The sequence below is a fragment of the Lathamus discolor genome, chromosome 4, assembly GCF_037157495.1.
Source record: "Lathamus discolor isolate bLatDis1 chromosome 4, bLatDis1.hap1, whole genome shotgun sequence".
NCBI lineage: Eukaryota > Metazoa > Chordata > Aves > Psittaciformes > Psittacidae > Lathamus > Lathamus discolor.
This window is the reverse complement of record NC_088887.1, coordinates 104,989,369-105,007,521: the sequence shown is the minus strand read 5'-3', so window position 1 is coordinate 105,007,521 and position 18,153 is coordinate 104,989,369. Positions and strand designations below refer to the sequence as shown.

Genomic DNA, 18,153 nt, shown 5'->3' with positions numbered 1-18,153 from the left:
GTGCGGTTTTTGGAAAGAAATACTCTGTGCTAATTTTTGAAGGGTGGTATATATGTACTTTGAGAACTTGAAGTATTTTGAAAGTCTTCCCAAGTTACAAATGTTTCTGGTGGTAATCTCTCCATTAGGTTGTTTGTACAGTGTTATATATGAGCATGTTTAGAGTAGCTTTTTATTTCTTAATGGGTCATTGCCCCCTTAATCTTCTATATTACATACAAAAATGCCATGAACAATATTCAAAATGTAATTTCTTCTTAAAAATAGGAAACTGCTTTAATTGATTCCTGTCCTCATAAATACATGTTATGCTAGTCTTTAGTTATGATTTATATATAATTATTTTTTAACTGGCTGTATTTAGGAATTAGAGCTGTGTATCAAAGTTGGCTGACATATTTTCCAAAAGCTGGGAAATGCAGAATAATTAACAGGGAACCATGGGAAGGGAAAGCATATCTAGTGATTTGAATAATTGAACATCACTTTGGAATACTTCAATTCTTTTCTTTCTGTCAGTTTTTTATGATCCTAGATAAGTCTGTTTCAATCAAACTTTCCGCAAGAGCTTTTTAGTAGTATGTTCGTGTCCTGGGAGACAGACTGTAGACCGTGACTACTTCTGCATGGGTCAGTAGAAGTTTTAGTTTTGGACACAGCACTGGATAACATGGTATACTTTTAAAGTTGTGCCCTAAATTTCTTCAACTGTGCAGACAAAATTGGTGGGTAGTTCTTAAATTTCATTCTGTAATTCAAGTTCCTCATCTGTAATATGGAAAGAATAGCTGTTTTTATGAAAACTTCTGTGACAGTGTTGTGAAACAAGTTAATTTTTATGCCACACTAGCATATTACAATGGTGAGTCCTGTACAGAAGCCCAGTAGAAAATTATGTCTCTTAAGAGCATGGTTTAAATAGGGTGTAATAAGGGAAGGGAGACTCGTTAAATTACAAGGAGAAAGTTGAGTAGCTTCTTTGCTTTGAATGCGAAAGTCCTGTGGCGTGGAAAAAGGTAGTGAAGGATCAGGCAAATAATCTCCTTTGGGCATATTCTCTTTAATATTGTATAAGGAATCTTAATTCTGATGCTTCCTAACTTACACTAACTGATTTTGCAACTATTTCCATACTTTTGCTCTTTGCTTTTAAACAAACTTAGTATACAAATTGACTGTATGGATGTGCTCCTGTGAGTCATTAGGTCGTAACCTTTAGCTCTGTGTAGCTACTACTAATTAAATTGATGGAATGCTATTAGTAGCAATAAGTTTTCTCTTTTAACCAGCAGTAAGTGCAATGAGATGCAAGAGCTTTTCAGTGAATTCTTGTAAATGATTGTTACTGGTAGAAGATCTATATAACATGATGGTTGCATGCTGCACTGCAAGCCTGGGAAGGAATGAGTTCTGTGGGATGTTCATGACCCTACTACCACCCATAGCTGATCTTGCTGCTCTGGTCGGTCTCTCTTTCTCTAGAAAGTGACTTCACTGTCTAGTTAGTCCTCATACCTTTTCAGGCTTCTGATTCCAATTCTTCATTGTCCAAGTAAATCCTACTTCCTTGAGGTTCCTAACTGTTGTGTGTGGAGTTTGTGGTTTGTTCACACCTTCAACTTTGCTTTTTGGTTCACTGGCTTTCCCATAACCCCTAAACGTTCTACTCCATTTGTCTGATAAAACTTGTAGTCTCTGCAGTGGAGTTAGAAGTGTGTCCATACCTCAGCTGTTTCTGTGCTAAGCTGAGCTTTCTGTCTTAAAGACTTAATTAAGACGGACTTCTCTTGAGCCGAGAATCTAGCTGAGGTGTGGACATTTTTTTTCTGCTAAAGAAGCAGCAACATCTGGCTCTGAGCAGACAGGTGGATTAGTGGTGGATTCAGTTGTCAGTAGGATTTACCAGAGGTGTTCATTGGTCAGGTTTGACTATGTTAACGTTCTAACTTCATGGGAATCAAGAGAGGGCAGCCTGCAAGTTACAAGAGCTGATTGTACGCAGATTAAGTAATATGTGGAAGCTCTCTGAACTGTTGTGTCTTGATTGTATACTTACAGTATACAAGTACAAGCAGCTGTGTCTATTAATGCTTTAATGCTTGAACCTTTCAGTTGCAAAATACGTTGTGTTAACAATGAGGAAAGATTAGTTTTTGCTGATGTGCTTTAGATTTTTCTCCTGGGTAGATTTTTGTCCTTCTTGGGGGATGGGGTGGTATTGGGTTATTGTAAGGAATGAGGTTTATGTCATAAAATGAGGTGTGTGTCCTTAATATGTATCAGCACAGATCTGAGCCTTTAGTGAAAGTGTAACCTATACACCAATGCACACAGTTTGTCTGCCACTGTGCAATGAGTATGTCATAGAATACCCCAAGTTGGAAGGGAACCATAAAGTTCATAGGGTCCAACTCCCGGCTTCTCACAGGACTATCTAAAACTAAACCATATGGCTTAAGATGTCATCCAGATGTTCCTTGAACTTTGACAACTTGGTGCTATGATCCCTGGGGATCCCTGGCTCCCTGGGGAGCCTGTTCCAGTGACTGAGCACCCTCTCAGTGAAAACCCTTTTCCTAATATCCAATCTGAACTTTCTCTGATGCAGCTTCATTACATCTCCGTGTGTCCTAATATAAGTGGTAAGATGCAACTGAAGGATAACTAAATATAAAGCATTAATTTCCAAAGTGAAAACAAACCACAAAGTTTGAAAATTTCTTATTGTTGTGGTTTAAACCGATCCACACAGCTCGTCCACTCACCCCCCCCCACCCTCCCCACTCCCAGAGGGATGGGGAGGAGAATCAGGAGAATGTAACTCCCACGGGTTGAGATAAGAACAGCCCAGTAACTAAGGTATAACACAAATCGCTACTGCTACCACCAATGATAATATTGATAAGAGAAAATAACAAGAGAATACGATACCACCATCGAATGAGTTCGACCCCCCCGAAGAGAGAGAGTGCCCTTCCGGGTAACTCCCAGTTACCTCCCTGGGCATGACGTGCTGTGGTATGGAATACCTCTTTGGCTAGTTTGGGTCAGGTGTCCTGTCTCTGCTTCCTCCCGGCCTCCCCTCGTCCCCAGCAGAGCATGAGACTCACAAAGTCCTTGGCCAGAATAAACATTACTGAGCAACAATTAAAAACAATCGGTGTTATCAGCTCTCTGCCCAGGCTGGAAGTCAAAACACAGAGCTTGCACCAGTTACTAAGAAGGAGCAAAATGGCTCCTGGTAAACCCAGGACACTTATCCGGAAGGCTGGTTTAGCTGTGATAGTACAAATGCTCCTGTTTGTAACCAAGCCAGGATTAAAATGTCTCAACGTATGCAAATTTATGAAAGGAGGGCACAAAGAAGATCGAGTCTGTCTCTCTTTAATAGTGCTTAATGACAGGACCAGAGGACATAAGCACAAACTAAAAAAGGAGGTTCCCTCTGAACATCAGGCAACACATTTTTGATGTGACAATGGCCAAGCACTGGTACATGTTGCCCTGGGAAGTTGCGGATTTTCCATCCTGGAGATGCTCAAAAGCCATCTAGATGTAGTCCTCAGCAATCAGCTTTAGGCAGCCCTTTGTGAGCAAGTGGGTTAGACCAGGTGATGTTCAGAGCTTCTCCTCAGCCATTCTGTGAAAATACAACCCCGCAAGGCTAAGGTAATTATAAGGGATGAGTAACTGTATTAGAATTTGTTACAGGAGGGAATAGCTTATTTGCAAAGAGAGCTTCCATGTTGGTTGGTTGTAGAGATACATGTCAAAGGTAAGACTTTGCAGACTAAAACATCAAAAGAGTCTTCAGCTTCAGTGTTAAGTTCATGTATGTTAGCAGATGACTACACTCTGTTGCTTGAAGTTTCTTCTAGTCCTGTGGTCTTAAAAACCTACCACAAATGCAGCTAGTTCACCTTGTAGTAAGTTTTCATTTAATCTGTGCTTTGTAATCACAAATATGGGTTCTTCCTGTGTCTCCAGGGGCATAGTCATTTTCGCAGTCTATGGTTTTCTGTCACTTAGAGTTCTGAGAAAAGTGAATCAAAATGTTCTAGGTAGATGGGGGAAAAAAAGCTACCCCGATACAAGCCATCTGGGTAGCCAACTTCTATTTGTAAAACACCCAACAGAATGTGGTTTTGGTACTAAGATTTCTGTATGCAGTCATAAGAGGAATGTTTGTTTATAAATCACGTTTATTAGGAGTGGATGCAGTGTTGCTTAGCACAACATCTGACTTTGCAGGGCAATATGCATGCTTTCTTTAGTGGGATGGATTTAATTGTAAGACCTAAATGTGCTGTGTTTTGATCTTTAGTAGTTCTGTATTGGGTCATTTGCAGTAGGGTGCAACACATTTAATTTTGTGATTTTTGACATTATATATAAAGTTAGGAATGGCAGGGCTGCTCACTTATGTGTACAAATACTGCCTTGTTACTAAAGCAACTTTATGTTGGCTGTCCATCTGTGAAGTTTTACAAAATGCTCATTTGCTTCTGTGGTAGCATGCTCATATTCTTCATGTTTGGAGTTCTTTTGTTTTAATTCTTACAAAAAACCTCTCCCCTTCCTCGCCAAATCAAACGAAAGCAAAACTCAACAAGCTTTCACATTAAGGCTCGATACGGCATTTTTTGCAGAGGTATATACTAAAATAGTAACAAGTATTGTTTTCTCCCAAGGGCCAATGCAGTGATTAAACTTGATTTGTACCTCATGTCTATCCATTGTAGTTGTATTGTGCTTTCTGTCATGTTCTCCTTATTTTCCCTGTGGCTTCCATGCCATTCTTGCATGTTTTCTTCTTATGTATGGAAAAAACTACAGATGATAGCCTTCTAAAATTAGTAATGCAAAATATCTGGACTTCTAAGGACTTTGTTACACTTTTTTGAAAATAGTTACTGTATTGGAAAGTAATAATTCCTGTCTCCTTCTTCCCATTCCTTTTGAACTGCTGGAGGAAGGAAACAAATAGTTTTTGCCTTACTAAATCTTAAAGTAACTTTCCTGCTGAAAGAGGGCTGTGCCCAAATTAGGGCTGTAGATGAATGATATTGTTAAAATTTATACCTAGGCTGTTGTTAGTTCATCTTAGACTGGTACCGTTAAAAAGATCTGTCATTTTCTATTGATACTGATAAAAAGTATTTTGTAGAGTGAAAGGTCTGCTTTTTCACATAACTATTCATGTAGCCCACAACAGCAAGGTACTGATCTCTTGTATCCTGATTGACTGCCATGATTTTTCAAATATGATGGCCAGTGGCTTAGCAACTTCATTCGCCAGCTCCTTCAGGACCCGCGGATGGATTCCATCAGGTCCCACGGACTTGTGCACGTTCAGATTTTTAAGATGGTCCCGAACCAGATCCTCTCCTACAGTGGGCCCAAGGTCTTCATTCTCACAGTCCCTGCGTCTACCTTCTAAGACCTGGGTGGTGCGGTCAGAGCCTTTGCCAGTGAAGACCGAGGTAAAGACCACTGGCCATCATATTTGAAAAATCATGGCAGTCAGGTGAAGTTCCCCACAACTGGAAAAAGGGAAATATAACCCCCATTTTCAAGAAGGGGAAAATGGAAGACCCAGGGAATTACAGACCAGTCAGTCTCACCTCTGTGCCTGGTAAAATCTTGGAGCACATTCTCCTGGATGGCATGCTAAGGCACATGAAAAACAACAAGGTGCTTGGTGACAGCCAGCATGGCTTCACTAAGGGGAAATCCTGCCTGACCAATTTGGTGGCCTTCTATGATGGGGCTATAGAATTGATGGACAAGGGTAAAGCAGTTGATGTCATCTACCTGGACTTGTGCAAAGCGTTTGTCACTGTCCCACACAACATCCTTGTCTCTAAACATAAATTGTAGTATGATAACCTTTGAAGTTACATTTATGCCAGTATTTAAAATTTTTACTTTAGCACACAGGTTTTTTTCTAAACTCTTCAAATACTATTGATATCAAAGTAGTGCAGCTGTAGTGGCAGTACTATTTTGCTCTGCATTATTAGCAACAGTGGTGCCTTTATTTTTTTATACTACACTTTAAAATTGATTTAAATTTTTCAAATTGAAATGTACTACACTTTAGGTTTTAGATACCTTTAAAAAACTTTGCATGCCATACTGGTTCCTGAATTCTCAGATAGTATTTGTGCAGTTGCTTTGATTTGGAAATGTGAAGCTCATAAATGTAGGCACTGTAACTTCTGATTGAATGTACCTGTTAGCAGTTGCTGCAGGAATTACATTTACCTGCCATTTCTTTGAAACTGAATATTCAGATGACTTTTTAGGGTATTGCAATATTTTTTTGATGCCTAATCATTACTATGTAGCAGTATTTCCTCCCCCCTCTGACACCCCCAAACCATTCTCTCTTGGTTTTAGCTATTAAAGTGCAATTTTTTTTCTCTTTTTAAATTTGTTTACAGTGGCCGTTTGGCTTCAATTCTGTCTTTGTGGTACAACTTTCCTGTCTTGAGGGCTTTGATTACTACTTACAACTTTTCCTAAGGGGTCATTTGAATTCACTTAGTGCTATCAAAACTTTCCTCGCACCCCAGTCAAAGAGACAAACAGCTTAAAGCTCAGTTTTGTTCCTTTGGCATGGACATTGCCTGTGACCGCCATGCTGGAATTGTGTACAACTCCAAATCATTTCTGCTTTCAAGTTGTGCCTTTCAAAACAGACTTTATTTGTGCACTGCTTGTGTCAATTTAATATAAACATTCACTGTCTTTGAATGTTGGCAGAATCGGAACCTGTAGGATTACAAACTTCTGCAATGTTGTTTGTGAAATTTTGTCATGTGTGTATAGGCTGGGGGATCCTGACTGGGTATGACTTAGGGAGTATTTTTGGTCTTCCAGGTATGTGCATGTGGCTTTCTTGATAGAAGAAGGGGTTTTTATTCCAAATTTACTACTGAGAGCAGTATTCCCAGGTGCAATAATAGTTAATGAGGAGGCCCATGGGGACAAATTTCACTTCTTCTCCTCATTCTTGTATAGCTCAAATGTACAGATAGAATGTTGTGAACATATGTTACCCTTCTGAAAGCCACCTGCATGGATAGCATTGATGTGTGACAGTTTCATGTGGTGGACTGGAAGCAGCATTATTCTGCCACTGGTCCATGTCCTGTTGGTTCATTGGTTTTGGTCTGTGAAATGCTGAAGAATATCCAGAACGTTTATGCTTACGATCCCAACTGATACTTCACTGAGCTACACTCTTTGTTTTTCTGGAGTTATAGACAAGATTACAAGTGTATCCCTTGACAAATGTATTTTGAACAGCAGTATGCCACATTTCCCATCAGCACCAGAAAGGCAGGGCATCTCAAAGGCATCTGAAGACAGGTGAATATGTCAAGGTGAGGTAATACATGAAATGAATCTTCATTAAATCCACCATTGGTGAATGGGCATTTGTGAGGTTTATAGTTTTGCATAATTCTCCATGAGTGTCATTTTTAATAATTACCATGCTTTATTCTCAACTCTTGTCAGTATTATTTCTAAGTAGTGTGCCTTCACACAAATTACCTGCATTTCAGTTTAGTACTGATTAGTTTGAGTCTTCTGTATGAGCAACTGAGTTAACTTTTCTGTTTTATTGCAGTCACAACATTAGCAAGAAGGATGGGAGAGGTCTAATTTCCTGAGTTAGGTCAGTATGTGCCCTTTAATTTTAGGCTTGTTTAGACCATGCCCTTATTGTAGACTCTAGATTTTATTTTTTTGGTGACTGCATTCTTTCCCGAATCCTACTGAAATCATCCTGAAGTACTGGCTGTCAAGGCATGGACATAATAAAGACTGGTTTTGTAGGCTTTACTTTTAAAATCAGAGTATTGAGAGTATGTGTACCATGAGGCTTTTCAGAAGCTTTGGTAAAATTTTCTTTGGGGCAAAAACTATGCTATTATAGTTTTGCATTAGAGAGTACTCTTTCCCTAGCTTAATACTTTGTGTTCTGGAGAACAGGGAAACTAGCATCTTTTTAGACAGCTCTGTCTGATTTGTGATACATTAGGTTTACTTCATCTTGGATTTATTCTCAGATGTGACTGAATTAATAACACTTAACTGTAGGTCCTTTACATAGGATGTAGAAGTATCTAAAGTTTTTCAAAGGGTGTTTTTTTTGTTGTTTTTCTGTGTGTGTGTATGTGTGTGTTTTTTTTTTTTTTAATGGAGACTACCAAGAAAACTTACCAAGACATATTTGCAGCTTCTCTAACATAGCTGAATTTCGTAGTGTTTGATACTGACCTTCAATATGTGAGGTCATTATGAAAAATCTATTGGCTTTTTCTCAGGCTTAATGAAACTTACGTGTTTTCTGTACACCTGCCTTTCTCCCTGCTCCTCCTCCTGACTGGAAAAGTGTTACCTTTTCACAAAATCCTCCACATCCAAGTGGTACATACAATGCTTCAGTTCTGATTTTGTGAGTATAATGACATCCTGCCTATCTGCAGCTCCTTCCATGCATTCTTTTTCCATTTCTTTAAGGAATTGTATTTTTCTAGAGCAAAATAAATTACTTGGTACAGGACTGGAAATGTTTAGTAAGTGTATTAGGTGAAAACTGTCATGCTCCTGTCCAACCAAACTGAAGTACAAGCCACTTTGAATGACTTACTTTACTTTTTTTGCAATATTGCAAATTCTGTTATTTCATATCCTTTGCATTCAATGTTAAACACTGAGGTCTGGTCATAGTCTGCTTATGTGCTTCCCATTTTTAAGCTTTTATGTAGTATGCTTGCATAATATGACCACCTAGCAAGCAATGAGGTGGGATGTTTTCCCTAGTATTTGGCTAACTGACAAATATATTGCAGTTGTCTATTCAACTACCATCGTATTTTGTTAGCCTACACTCTTTTCCACTTTATAAAACAATTACACTTTTAAAAATCTTAACCAGTAGTTCTTTGGTTAATTGTGTTTTTGCCTTTTTCTTTCTTTGTCAGAATCTTCTGCTATAGTCTTCCAATTTTATCTCATCATTTCTTTTCGTGCAGCCATGCACAGAAATAGGAAATTATAATTGTAATGTCTACAGTCCATTTTACTTTGTCTTGGGCAGAAGTCTGGAAGCTGAGACCCCACAATAACCGGGCAGTTTTGGTTTTCTTAGGTTGTTAATTGGTTTAGTAGTGAATTCTGATATGTAGTTTGTCATCTTTTTTTTTTGTTGTTGTTTTTTAATCTGATTATATTTCAGTGGAAATGCTGTTTTATACATGGCCAAATAAAAAGGGGCAGTTTTATTGCCATTTTTGGTTTTAACCACATCTCAAAAAATGATGAAATTTACAAGTTGGGTCAGTTGTATCTTGTGGAAGCTGCAAGTGTCTGCAAAACCACTGGTGAGAGCTGTATGCTGAGATAAGTTGGTACTGAATACTGTCCACTTGGGTAATCTTTGGGAGGTTTTTTATAATGAGGTTTGAAAAAAATCTTATCAGCAGAAATGGGCACTTGTCTGGGATCACTTCCTAGCTGATTGCAAGGAGGAGTACTAAGAGTACTATATTCCATGTAAGCTGCTTTAGGATTTTTATCAGGCATATGCTGACTTTTGTATTGTAGCTTGTCTTAATGTTTTGTTCTTTCTTCTTCTGTGTTCTTTTCCTGAATCCTCCAGATCCTCTGTACATAATGAAAATATCTCCTCTTGCACAATTATGACCTGCACATCTTTTTGTTTTCCACAGTATTTGCTCAATATAGTAATAAAAAACTTAATGTGCTTTGCTGTATTTTCTAATGGAAGGTTGAAAAATAGCATTTCCTAGTTTAAACAGGCATTATTACTTACATATTGACTGTCACAGGATTGCCATTAATGAGACTTCTGTAGCAAACCTCAGAAGTTTTAATATAATTTGCCAGGCTGAAAGTGTTATTTTTCCCTTATAGTATTTTTTTTTTTTTTTTTTATTCCAGGAGACCTTTAATTAGTGATTTCTGTAAATTCTTCCTGTATCAGTCCTTACTATGTATAGTGTTGCCTTACAGAAATAGGAAGCTAACATTTTCTTATACTATGAATAATGCTTAATGATAGTTAAGTAAAGAGTATAGCATAATAAAACATTCCTAAAAGAGAATGGGAAGCATCCATCTAGATATTGTATCTGAATCTGTATGAAAAATTACTTTGATTTCATGAGCATGCTTGATCCATCGCACTAAAGTGTTCTGTTTTACTCAACAGCAGAAAATTAACTGCCAAATTTCAGCTTGCAGTTTATTTTTTTTTTGTTGTTTTTTTTTTTGTTTTTTTTTTTTATAGCCAAGTTATAACTCCTTAGCAGTAGATATAGAAATAGATTTAATTTAGTGACACATAATGAAAGTTTTTAACACCTCAGTAAGTTCTCACCTTGATCAGTTGTTATCAATCAGCTGTACACAGCAGGAATTTACCAGGATGCAAGATTTTTTTCTGTAAGTGGCTTAAATCATTAAATTATTTGTGATTTATTAATAATCCTGCTGAAGTAGTAAGATACCTGCCTCTTGCACTTGTGTAAATCACTAAGTAATCTCTTCAGAATACCTTCTGGCATCTTTTGTGGAAATTACAGCTTAACCAGTTTCTTCATACATGCTATATTGTTGAAGCAAGATTAGTGCTCTCGGAGTATTTATAATGCTTTATATGTATTTGTACAAGGATGTTACCTACTGAGGGTGCAAAAACAACAAAAAATGGGCATAAATAAGAAATAGACATGACAAACAGCATGTTGACAGAATAACAGAGCCTTGGAGTGAACTCTGTATTGTGGCTTACAAAATGAAAAGGATTTGAGTTCTTTGCAATACTCCCTTGAGACAATTTAGGGAAAATGTTCTTGCTTCTTCAAAATTGTCTTTGTATTCTTAATAGAATAGCCTGTGACAGTGAGACGCCACTGGTCATCCTGCTTGATTGTGGAGAACAGGTTGAATATTTACAAATCCTTTTTCTTGGCTACACTTTCCTGTTGTTGGAGTGATATGAACTGTGTAAACATGTATATTTTAAGTCTCTACACATTATAACTTTCTTCTGTGCCAGCAATTTGTTAAAATCACTCAGGCTTCCAATAGCTTTGTGATTATGAAGAAAGTGTGCTTCCCAGCAGCTCATTGTAAAATGTCTTGCAAATGTAAATGTGAAAGTATAAATATTTGCATAGGTCAAATTTATAGGTCTTTAATTTTGTATACCTAATTAAAAAATAGTGATCTCTAGATACAGCTACGTAAATAATTATGTATAGTTCAGTGAAAGTTCTGTGTCCTCATGTTTGGATTCTGGATTTTAAATAATAAGGTAGGAGACAGATTTGCAAGGAATACAGGAATTGTTTTGCTAAAGCTTGCTTTTAACACATGTAGAATCTTTGAAAAAGTACTGTTGACACGTGACTTCATGTATGTTAAGGCATAGTTTGTTTAATGATTAGCACAGTTAATTAAGTCACCATAGGCAGTGTGAACAGTCATCCAAACAGACCACACTGCAATTAATAGTATTTTAAGTCCTCTTTTAGATCATTGGCTTAACATCATGTTAATGATATTTATTGACCATTAAGTATATTGCATAGGTACTTAATATGCAAGATCTCAATCCATGGTTTATTTGCATGTTTGTAATCTGTATTTTATCCTATTGAGCAAGTAGAGTGTGTGTAATTAAATTACTCACAATTCTGTACTATAGAGAAATAATCCTAATATTGAATCTTTTAATATTCAGTCTTGTAGCCAGTAGACTTAACTGGGATTGAATAGCTACTGGGTCCTGCTAATTATGTACAGAACTACTCATTTTGAGTTTGACCAAATTTTGGCAATGACACTTGTTAATAATTATCTCTGTTTAGAGTAATGAATTGTTCCTCGTGGCTGGCTGATAATTATAATTTCTCATGAAATGTTATCTTTCTATTTAAGTTTTGTCACAGGAGGTAGATGAATTCAATCTATTCTACTTTAATGTCCAATAACTGCAACTTCCATTTTTGTTGCTTTTTCCATGCTTTAATTTTCCTGTTAGCATGGTACGAAGAGTGTATATTTTGTTTCCTTTTTTTCCTCTATTTCTTTTCTTCTACGGCTTTCTTGCATCCTCTTCCCCCCCCCCCCCCCCCCCCCCCCCCCCATAATTTAGTTTTTAATTTGTCAAGCTTTTTTAGGCATACATTTTTCCTGCAAACTTGCTCTTGGTTCCTGATTTCAGGCCTTTCACATAACTATTCTATGATTATAGCTGCAACAGTGCTTCTGGTGCTTCTGTGTTGAAAGCAGCAGTGCCTAGATATCTTAAGTCCCACCTTATGAAGTTCAACCACCAGGTGATCCTGCCTCTCTACTCTGCTCTTGTGAGACCTCACCTGGAGTATTGTGTGCAGTTCTGGTGTCCTCAACATAAAAAGGACATGGAACTGCTGGAACAAGTCCAGAGGAGGGCCACGAGGATGATCAGGGGACTGGAGCACCTCCCGTATGAAGACAGGCTGAGGAAGTTGGGGCTGTTCAGCCTGGAGAAGAGAAGGCTGCGTGGAGACCTCATAGCAGCCTTCCAGTACCTGAAGGGGGCCTATAGAGATGCTGGGGATGGACTCTGCATTAGGGACTGTAGTGATAGGACAAGGGGTAACGGGTTGAAACTTAAACAGGGAAAGTTTAGACTGGATGTAAGGAGGAAATTCTTTCCTGTTAGGGTGGTGAGGCACTGGAATGGGTTGCCCAGGGAGGTTGTGAATGCTCCATCCCTGGCAGTGTTCAGGGTCAGGCTGGACAGAGCCTTGGGTGGCATGGTTTAGTGGGAGGTGTCCCTGCCCATGGCAGGGGGGTTGGAACTTGATGATCTGAAGTTCCTTTCCAACCCTAACTATTTTATAATTCTATGATTCTAAGATGTTTGTTTTCTTTGTAGTTTTCAAAGTCTTCATTTAGCTTGTTCCGCTTAATACAACCAAAAGCTGAGTGAATCATGGTTTTTATTCCCATGTGTTAGGATTAGCATTTGTTTCTTATGAATATGTTTGTATTTTTATGTATTTGTTCAATTATCTTAATTTTTGTCCTCATGTAAGAGCAGAAACAGTGCACATATTACTGATTAGGTAACAGGCTTACATTCAGGCTGGTGCAAAGTGTCTTAGTATCTGAGGTGTTTTCTTGTCTGAAGAAAGGTATCCATGTGAGCATTTCCTGTTCCTTTGCCTTCCAATTGTGTATATAGAATAACACTGGATTTCTGAAAATGTTGTGAAGAACTGAAGTTTCAGTTTTTTGAAAAAAAAACCCAACAAAAAACACCCCAAGAAAAAACACCCTATACCAACCCGTCAGCTGAGTTTCTTGTTGAATCTCAAAGAAACTTACGAAGAATTGCCCTTCTCTGGATTTGGTATGTAGTATTTCATAGAATAATTGTTTGGGACCTTAAAGATCATCTAGTTCCAACCGCTCTTTCACTAGACCAGGTTGTGCAAAGTTCCATCCAACCTGGCCTTGAGCACGTCCAGGGGGTGGGGCAGCCATAACTTCTCTATGCAGTGTGTTGCAGTCCCTCATGACCCTGACTGTGAAGAATTTCTTCCTAGTATCTAATCTAAATCTACCTTTTTTCAGTTTAAAGCCATCCTAAAAAGTTTTCAGGAGTGATCTGCAAATTTGTAGTACATAAAAAGTTTAAACTATTTATGATTGTTTGCCTGTTGTGGTCAAGTAATAGCCTATTTAATTGAACCTTTTTAAAGTTTATTTTTGGTTCTATAAGATTAGATGTGTTAATTTATAGAAACTAATTTTCTATAGTAGTGATTTCTATACTTCTGAGAGGGATAAGTTACGTGCCCTGTTTTGTGACCTTAGCTGGCTGCTGGGCACCCATGCAGCTGCTCTCTCACTCCCCCTGCTCAGTAAAACAGGAAAGAAAATAAGATGAAAGAGTTTATGAGTCAAGATAAATAGCTGACCAGTAACAGTCACTGGCAAAACAGACCTGACTTGGGGATGATTATTGCCAATTAAAAGTAGAGCAGGATGGAGAGAAACAAAGACAACACTAAAACCACTTTTTCCCCAACCCCCCTTCTTTCCACGCTCAACATTGCTCCTTTTCTGACTCTTTTACGTTCTCCTTTCCACATCATGCAGTGCAGGGGAGATAAGGAAGAGGGGTTGCAGACAGTTTGTAACCCTTCATCTTTCCACTCTGTCCTCGTACTTTTCCCTCTGCTGTAATGTGGGCCCTAACCAAGGGATACTAGTAAAACCTTCCTATGTAAACACAATACAGATGTTCAGTTTCAAACGCAGACCTTGTATGTCACACAAGCTTAAAAGCTTGATTGCATGTCATTTGGACATATCAGCTGGACAGTTCAACTTGACCATAATAGGAGATTCAGTCTTTGAATTATTTCAAAATGTGCTCCAAATAGGACTGTATCATCATCTTCTAATCAAATTTGTACTGCAGTTGATCTGATCTGACAGCTATCCACCACTGGAAAGGGAAGTTTTGTTTCCCCAGTTCCCTTAGTTCCTGTTCTTTCCCTTGAGTTAGCTTTGATGCTTGTCACATGCTTTTCAAAAAGAATTAGGCTTGTTTTTCTGAGTTGGCGAGTTTGGTTGGTCCAGCAAAGCATTTGGTGCTTTTATATATTATCGGATTAAGGGATGCAGGACTCCCTTCTGCTGTGATGAGCTGTTGAAATGAATTTAGCTATGACATCAAACATCTGAAAGTTGGAATGGAATTATCTGTGTCAAACAGCAACACCAGTGAACTTGGTTAAATCTTCTGTTTGTCTTTGAGGAGTCCTAGACAATGTCATGACAATGTGTTAAGAAATGCAGCGGGAATAAAGGTGGTAGCGTATTTTACTGGGTGTATTAGAAGTAGTTACTTCAGTGAGTTGTTCCATCACAGTTTTCTCATGGTCTTTAGCTGATGTGCATACCACTTGGTTCAGCTGCCATGTAGGTACAGGAGGGGATGGCAGAAACTGAGTTGACTTTTTTGTAGCTGTTGAAGTACATTGTATAACATGGCTTGGGCCCGGAAGTCTCAGTTATGGCAGGTTACACTGTCCTGTTATGTAACATGCTTCTGACCCATCTCTTGTGGATTCTGGTTGATTTTTATTTCTGATGTTAAAGTTCTGAGAAGTTCAAAGTGTACATAGGTACTCCTTGTATTGGAGGTCAGAAGGAAGAAAATAACTGACTTGGAACTCATAGTTCAGGAAAGTGATGACTGTGAGGAAGTCTCTCAAACTTCAAAATAAATAAAAATATGAAGGCAATGGCAAAGAAATTTTATTTCCCTTTGGTACATTTTTGACTTGTAGCTGTCCTGGTAGAAATAATAATTTGTGCCAGCACATGCTATCTAGTTTTTCACTGTCTTTTGTATTAAGTGCTTTTATGCAAGTAAAGCTTTCAGTTCAGCTTCCTTTCCTGCAGCAGTGGAACTTTCCATAACTTAGGGTGGATTAAGGTGGCAGTCTGCATTTCCATCAGTTTAAAGGGACTGAGAAATGGAGTTATTTTTATACTTGAGTTTAGGAAGAAGATACCTTTGTTTATCTGCAGTCTTGCTTAAAAACTTGTCTGTGTGGGACAGAGGAAAGACTTCTATTTGGTCTGCTCTGTTCCTGTCACTGCTTTATTCTCTATCTGCTGCTTGTCTGTCAGTATTGGCAAATTAAAATTAGTTATGTGTAGCACTTCACCAGCATTGCTGTTTAGGCTTTGGGGGAAATTGTGCTGTGTATAATTGTTTGGAAAACACGAAGTCCACTTCAGATGTCTGTTCTCAGTCTAAAAATCCAAGCTGGCTAGGATTTATTATTATCAAGTGGTGGAAACAGTTCATACAATAAGATAAGAAGATTCTTGGTTGCATCTTCAAGTGTGAAGATCAAATACATTCAGGAATGAGGAGTTTCAGCTTTTTTCTGCTGTGTGCTTTTCAAGTTTTATTGTAGTATAGGGCAATCTACCTGGATACCAAAACCATTGCTGTCTACCACAATATATAGTACTGAAAACAATCAAAATCTCTTGTCGATGTTTTTCTTTGTATGTTTTTTTTTTTGTTATATTTCTAATTGGATTTTGTTTGTGAAAATGAAGCAGATAAGGTAAACCAGTAAATACATTGACTCTTAATTTCTTTCCACAGTTTTAAAATTTTAAAATCATGGCTCATTCAAAGACGAGAGCCAACGATGGAAAAATCACATATCCTCCTGGAGTCAAAGAAATCTCTGATAAAATATCTAAAGAAGAGATGGTACGAAGGCTAAAGGTTAGTATGCAAGTAACTGTTTGCAGATTCAAGTTTCCTGTGTACAGCATCAGTGATCCTATTACTCTGTTTTTCTGTCGACAAGGTTTATTTACTTACTTTTTTACTTTGGGCTTTACCTTTTCTGTGCTCAGTAGGAAGAAATTGTTGCCTGTTGTGCCTGCTACCACTTTCTTAAAGTGACTTGTCTAAAAATGTTTAAATGAATTAAAAAACCACAAATGGAAATAAGCTATATTAATTTCGGATACTTCCTGAATTTTATTTCAGCTCCTACAGTAAGTTGGTACTTTTAGAGAAGAAAATACTAGAAAACATGAAAAGCCAGTCATGATTTTGGAAATAATATGGATACCTCAGAATTTATGGATTTGTGCTTTTTGGGTTGATTACAAAACTCTTTATTCTCGTTACTTTAGCCTGTATCATAATGAAGGTTGTCTTTGATTGTAGTATGTATTTCTGTCTTCTCAGTTTCTTGATCACTTTCTTTGGCCAAACTCTATGAGAAAGTGGAGAGACTTGGGGGGATAATTATGTTACCACAGTTCTCTATGTACACATGTATTCTCACAAAAATACAGGCCTGTTAGTATTGTGCAGAAGGAATGCTTGCAGCTTGGGCTTGCCCTGTAAAACAGGAGGGAGCAGATGTGGGAGAGGAACTGTAAGTATTCTAACAGCTGGAAGAGCTTAATTTGGCATTTGTTTTCTTAAGAAGTGGGTTTAAGTTAGTTAGAACTACTGGTAAATGAACAAAAAGCAATTAAAACCCCAAAACACAAGGAGTCTTTCTCCCCTTCCCTGCAGCAACCTGTCTGTGCTTTGGGAGTTAGGCTGATAGACTGCAGTATACTGACTAAAATCTATGGTGTTGAGTAGAAGATGACATTTATAACCGTATGTATGACTCTTTAACAGAAGAGATTATTTGTTAACACTTGTGTAACCTTTTATTTTAAAATATATATATATTTATTTATTTTTTTTTTTTAGTTTATTAAAATGTACACAGTTCTTACTGATACTTTTTCTCCTATAGTTTTATTTCATTTTTGGCCTTGAACATCTAGTCCCTTCTACTCTGTCATTTTGATCTCTCTTGCGGGTGAAGTGTTCTTTGCAGGATGTCATGTATTTCTTGTCAGTGGTTTATTCTGGCTGTTCATTCATTGGTACACAGGCAGGGAGAAGGTATTTCTTTTATAAAGGATTGGATGATCTAGGCTACACCACAAGTGTATAGACCTACAGTATAAATACAGTTTCAGATGTTAAAGGACAGTAGTTGATAAATAAGTAAACTGTTAGCCTCTTCATTTCCCTGACTGCCAAATTCAGATAATTATTAGGGGAGAAGCACTTTTCTGTGGAGTTTATTTTGATTTACACAAGCAGGAAGTCTGCTGTTTGTTAATGACAATCTATTTATGTAAATACAAATTATATAGAGAAACCTCTGGAATAAAATGGAAAATATGCATAATAAATTTGTGTGTTAGCATAACTTCCCTCAAATGTTGTCCTTTTCTGATCCGTGCTATCTCCAAGTTGTAGTAGATTTGGAAAAGAGATAAACTAAATGGTTGGAGTTATGAACTAGCACCGAAGTCAGAAAGAAGGTAATAAACACTTGATAGTGTGAGAAAAACACATTATTCCAGAGTTTCTCTTACATGCAAGAAAAAAGGCATAATTAATGAAATACATTCATTCTACACCAGTAGTCTAATAATATACTCTTCCGTAAGTTGTATGACTAAATTCTGAAGCTTATTACTGTAGAAAAAGGTAGG

General features: G+C 37.6%; 1 protein-coding gene across 4 annotated transcripts in view; it reads left to right on the top strand.

The window, feature by feature from the left end:
• PDS5B (PDS5 cohesin associated factor B) overlaps positions 1-18,153 on the top strand; it is a 117,191-nt gene that overhangs the window by 5,109 nt on the left and 93,929 nt on the right. For all 4 annotated transcript variants that reach the window (XR_010612436.1, XM_065678409.1, XM_065678407.1 and 1 more), the window contains exon 2: positions 16,232-16,357. Coding sequence is in view for 3 of the 4 variants with exons in the window: in XM_065678409.1 (XP_065534481.1) it covers positions 16,250-16,357 (108 nt within the window). In the remaining variant the exon portion in view is untranslated. The remainder of the gene's footprint in view (positions 1-16,231; positions 16,358-18,153) is intronic.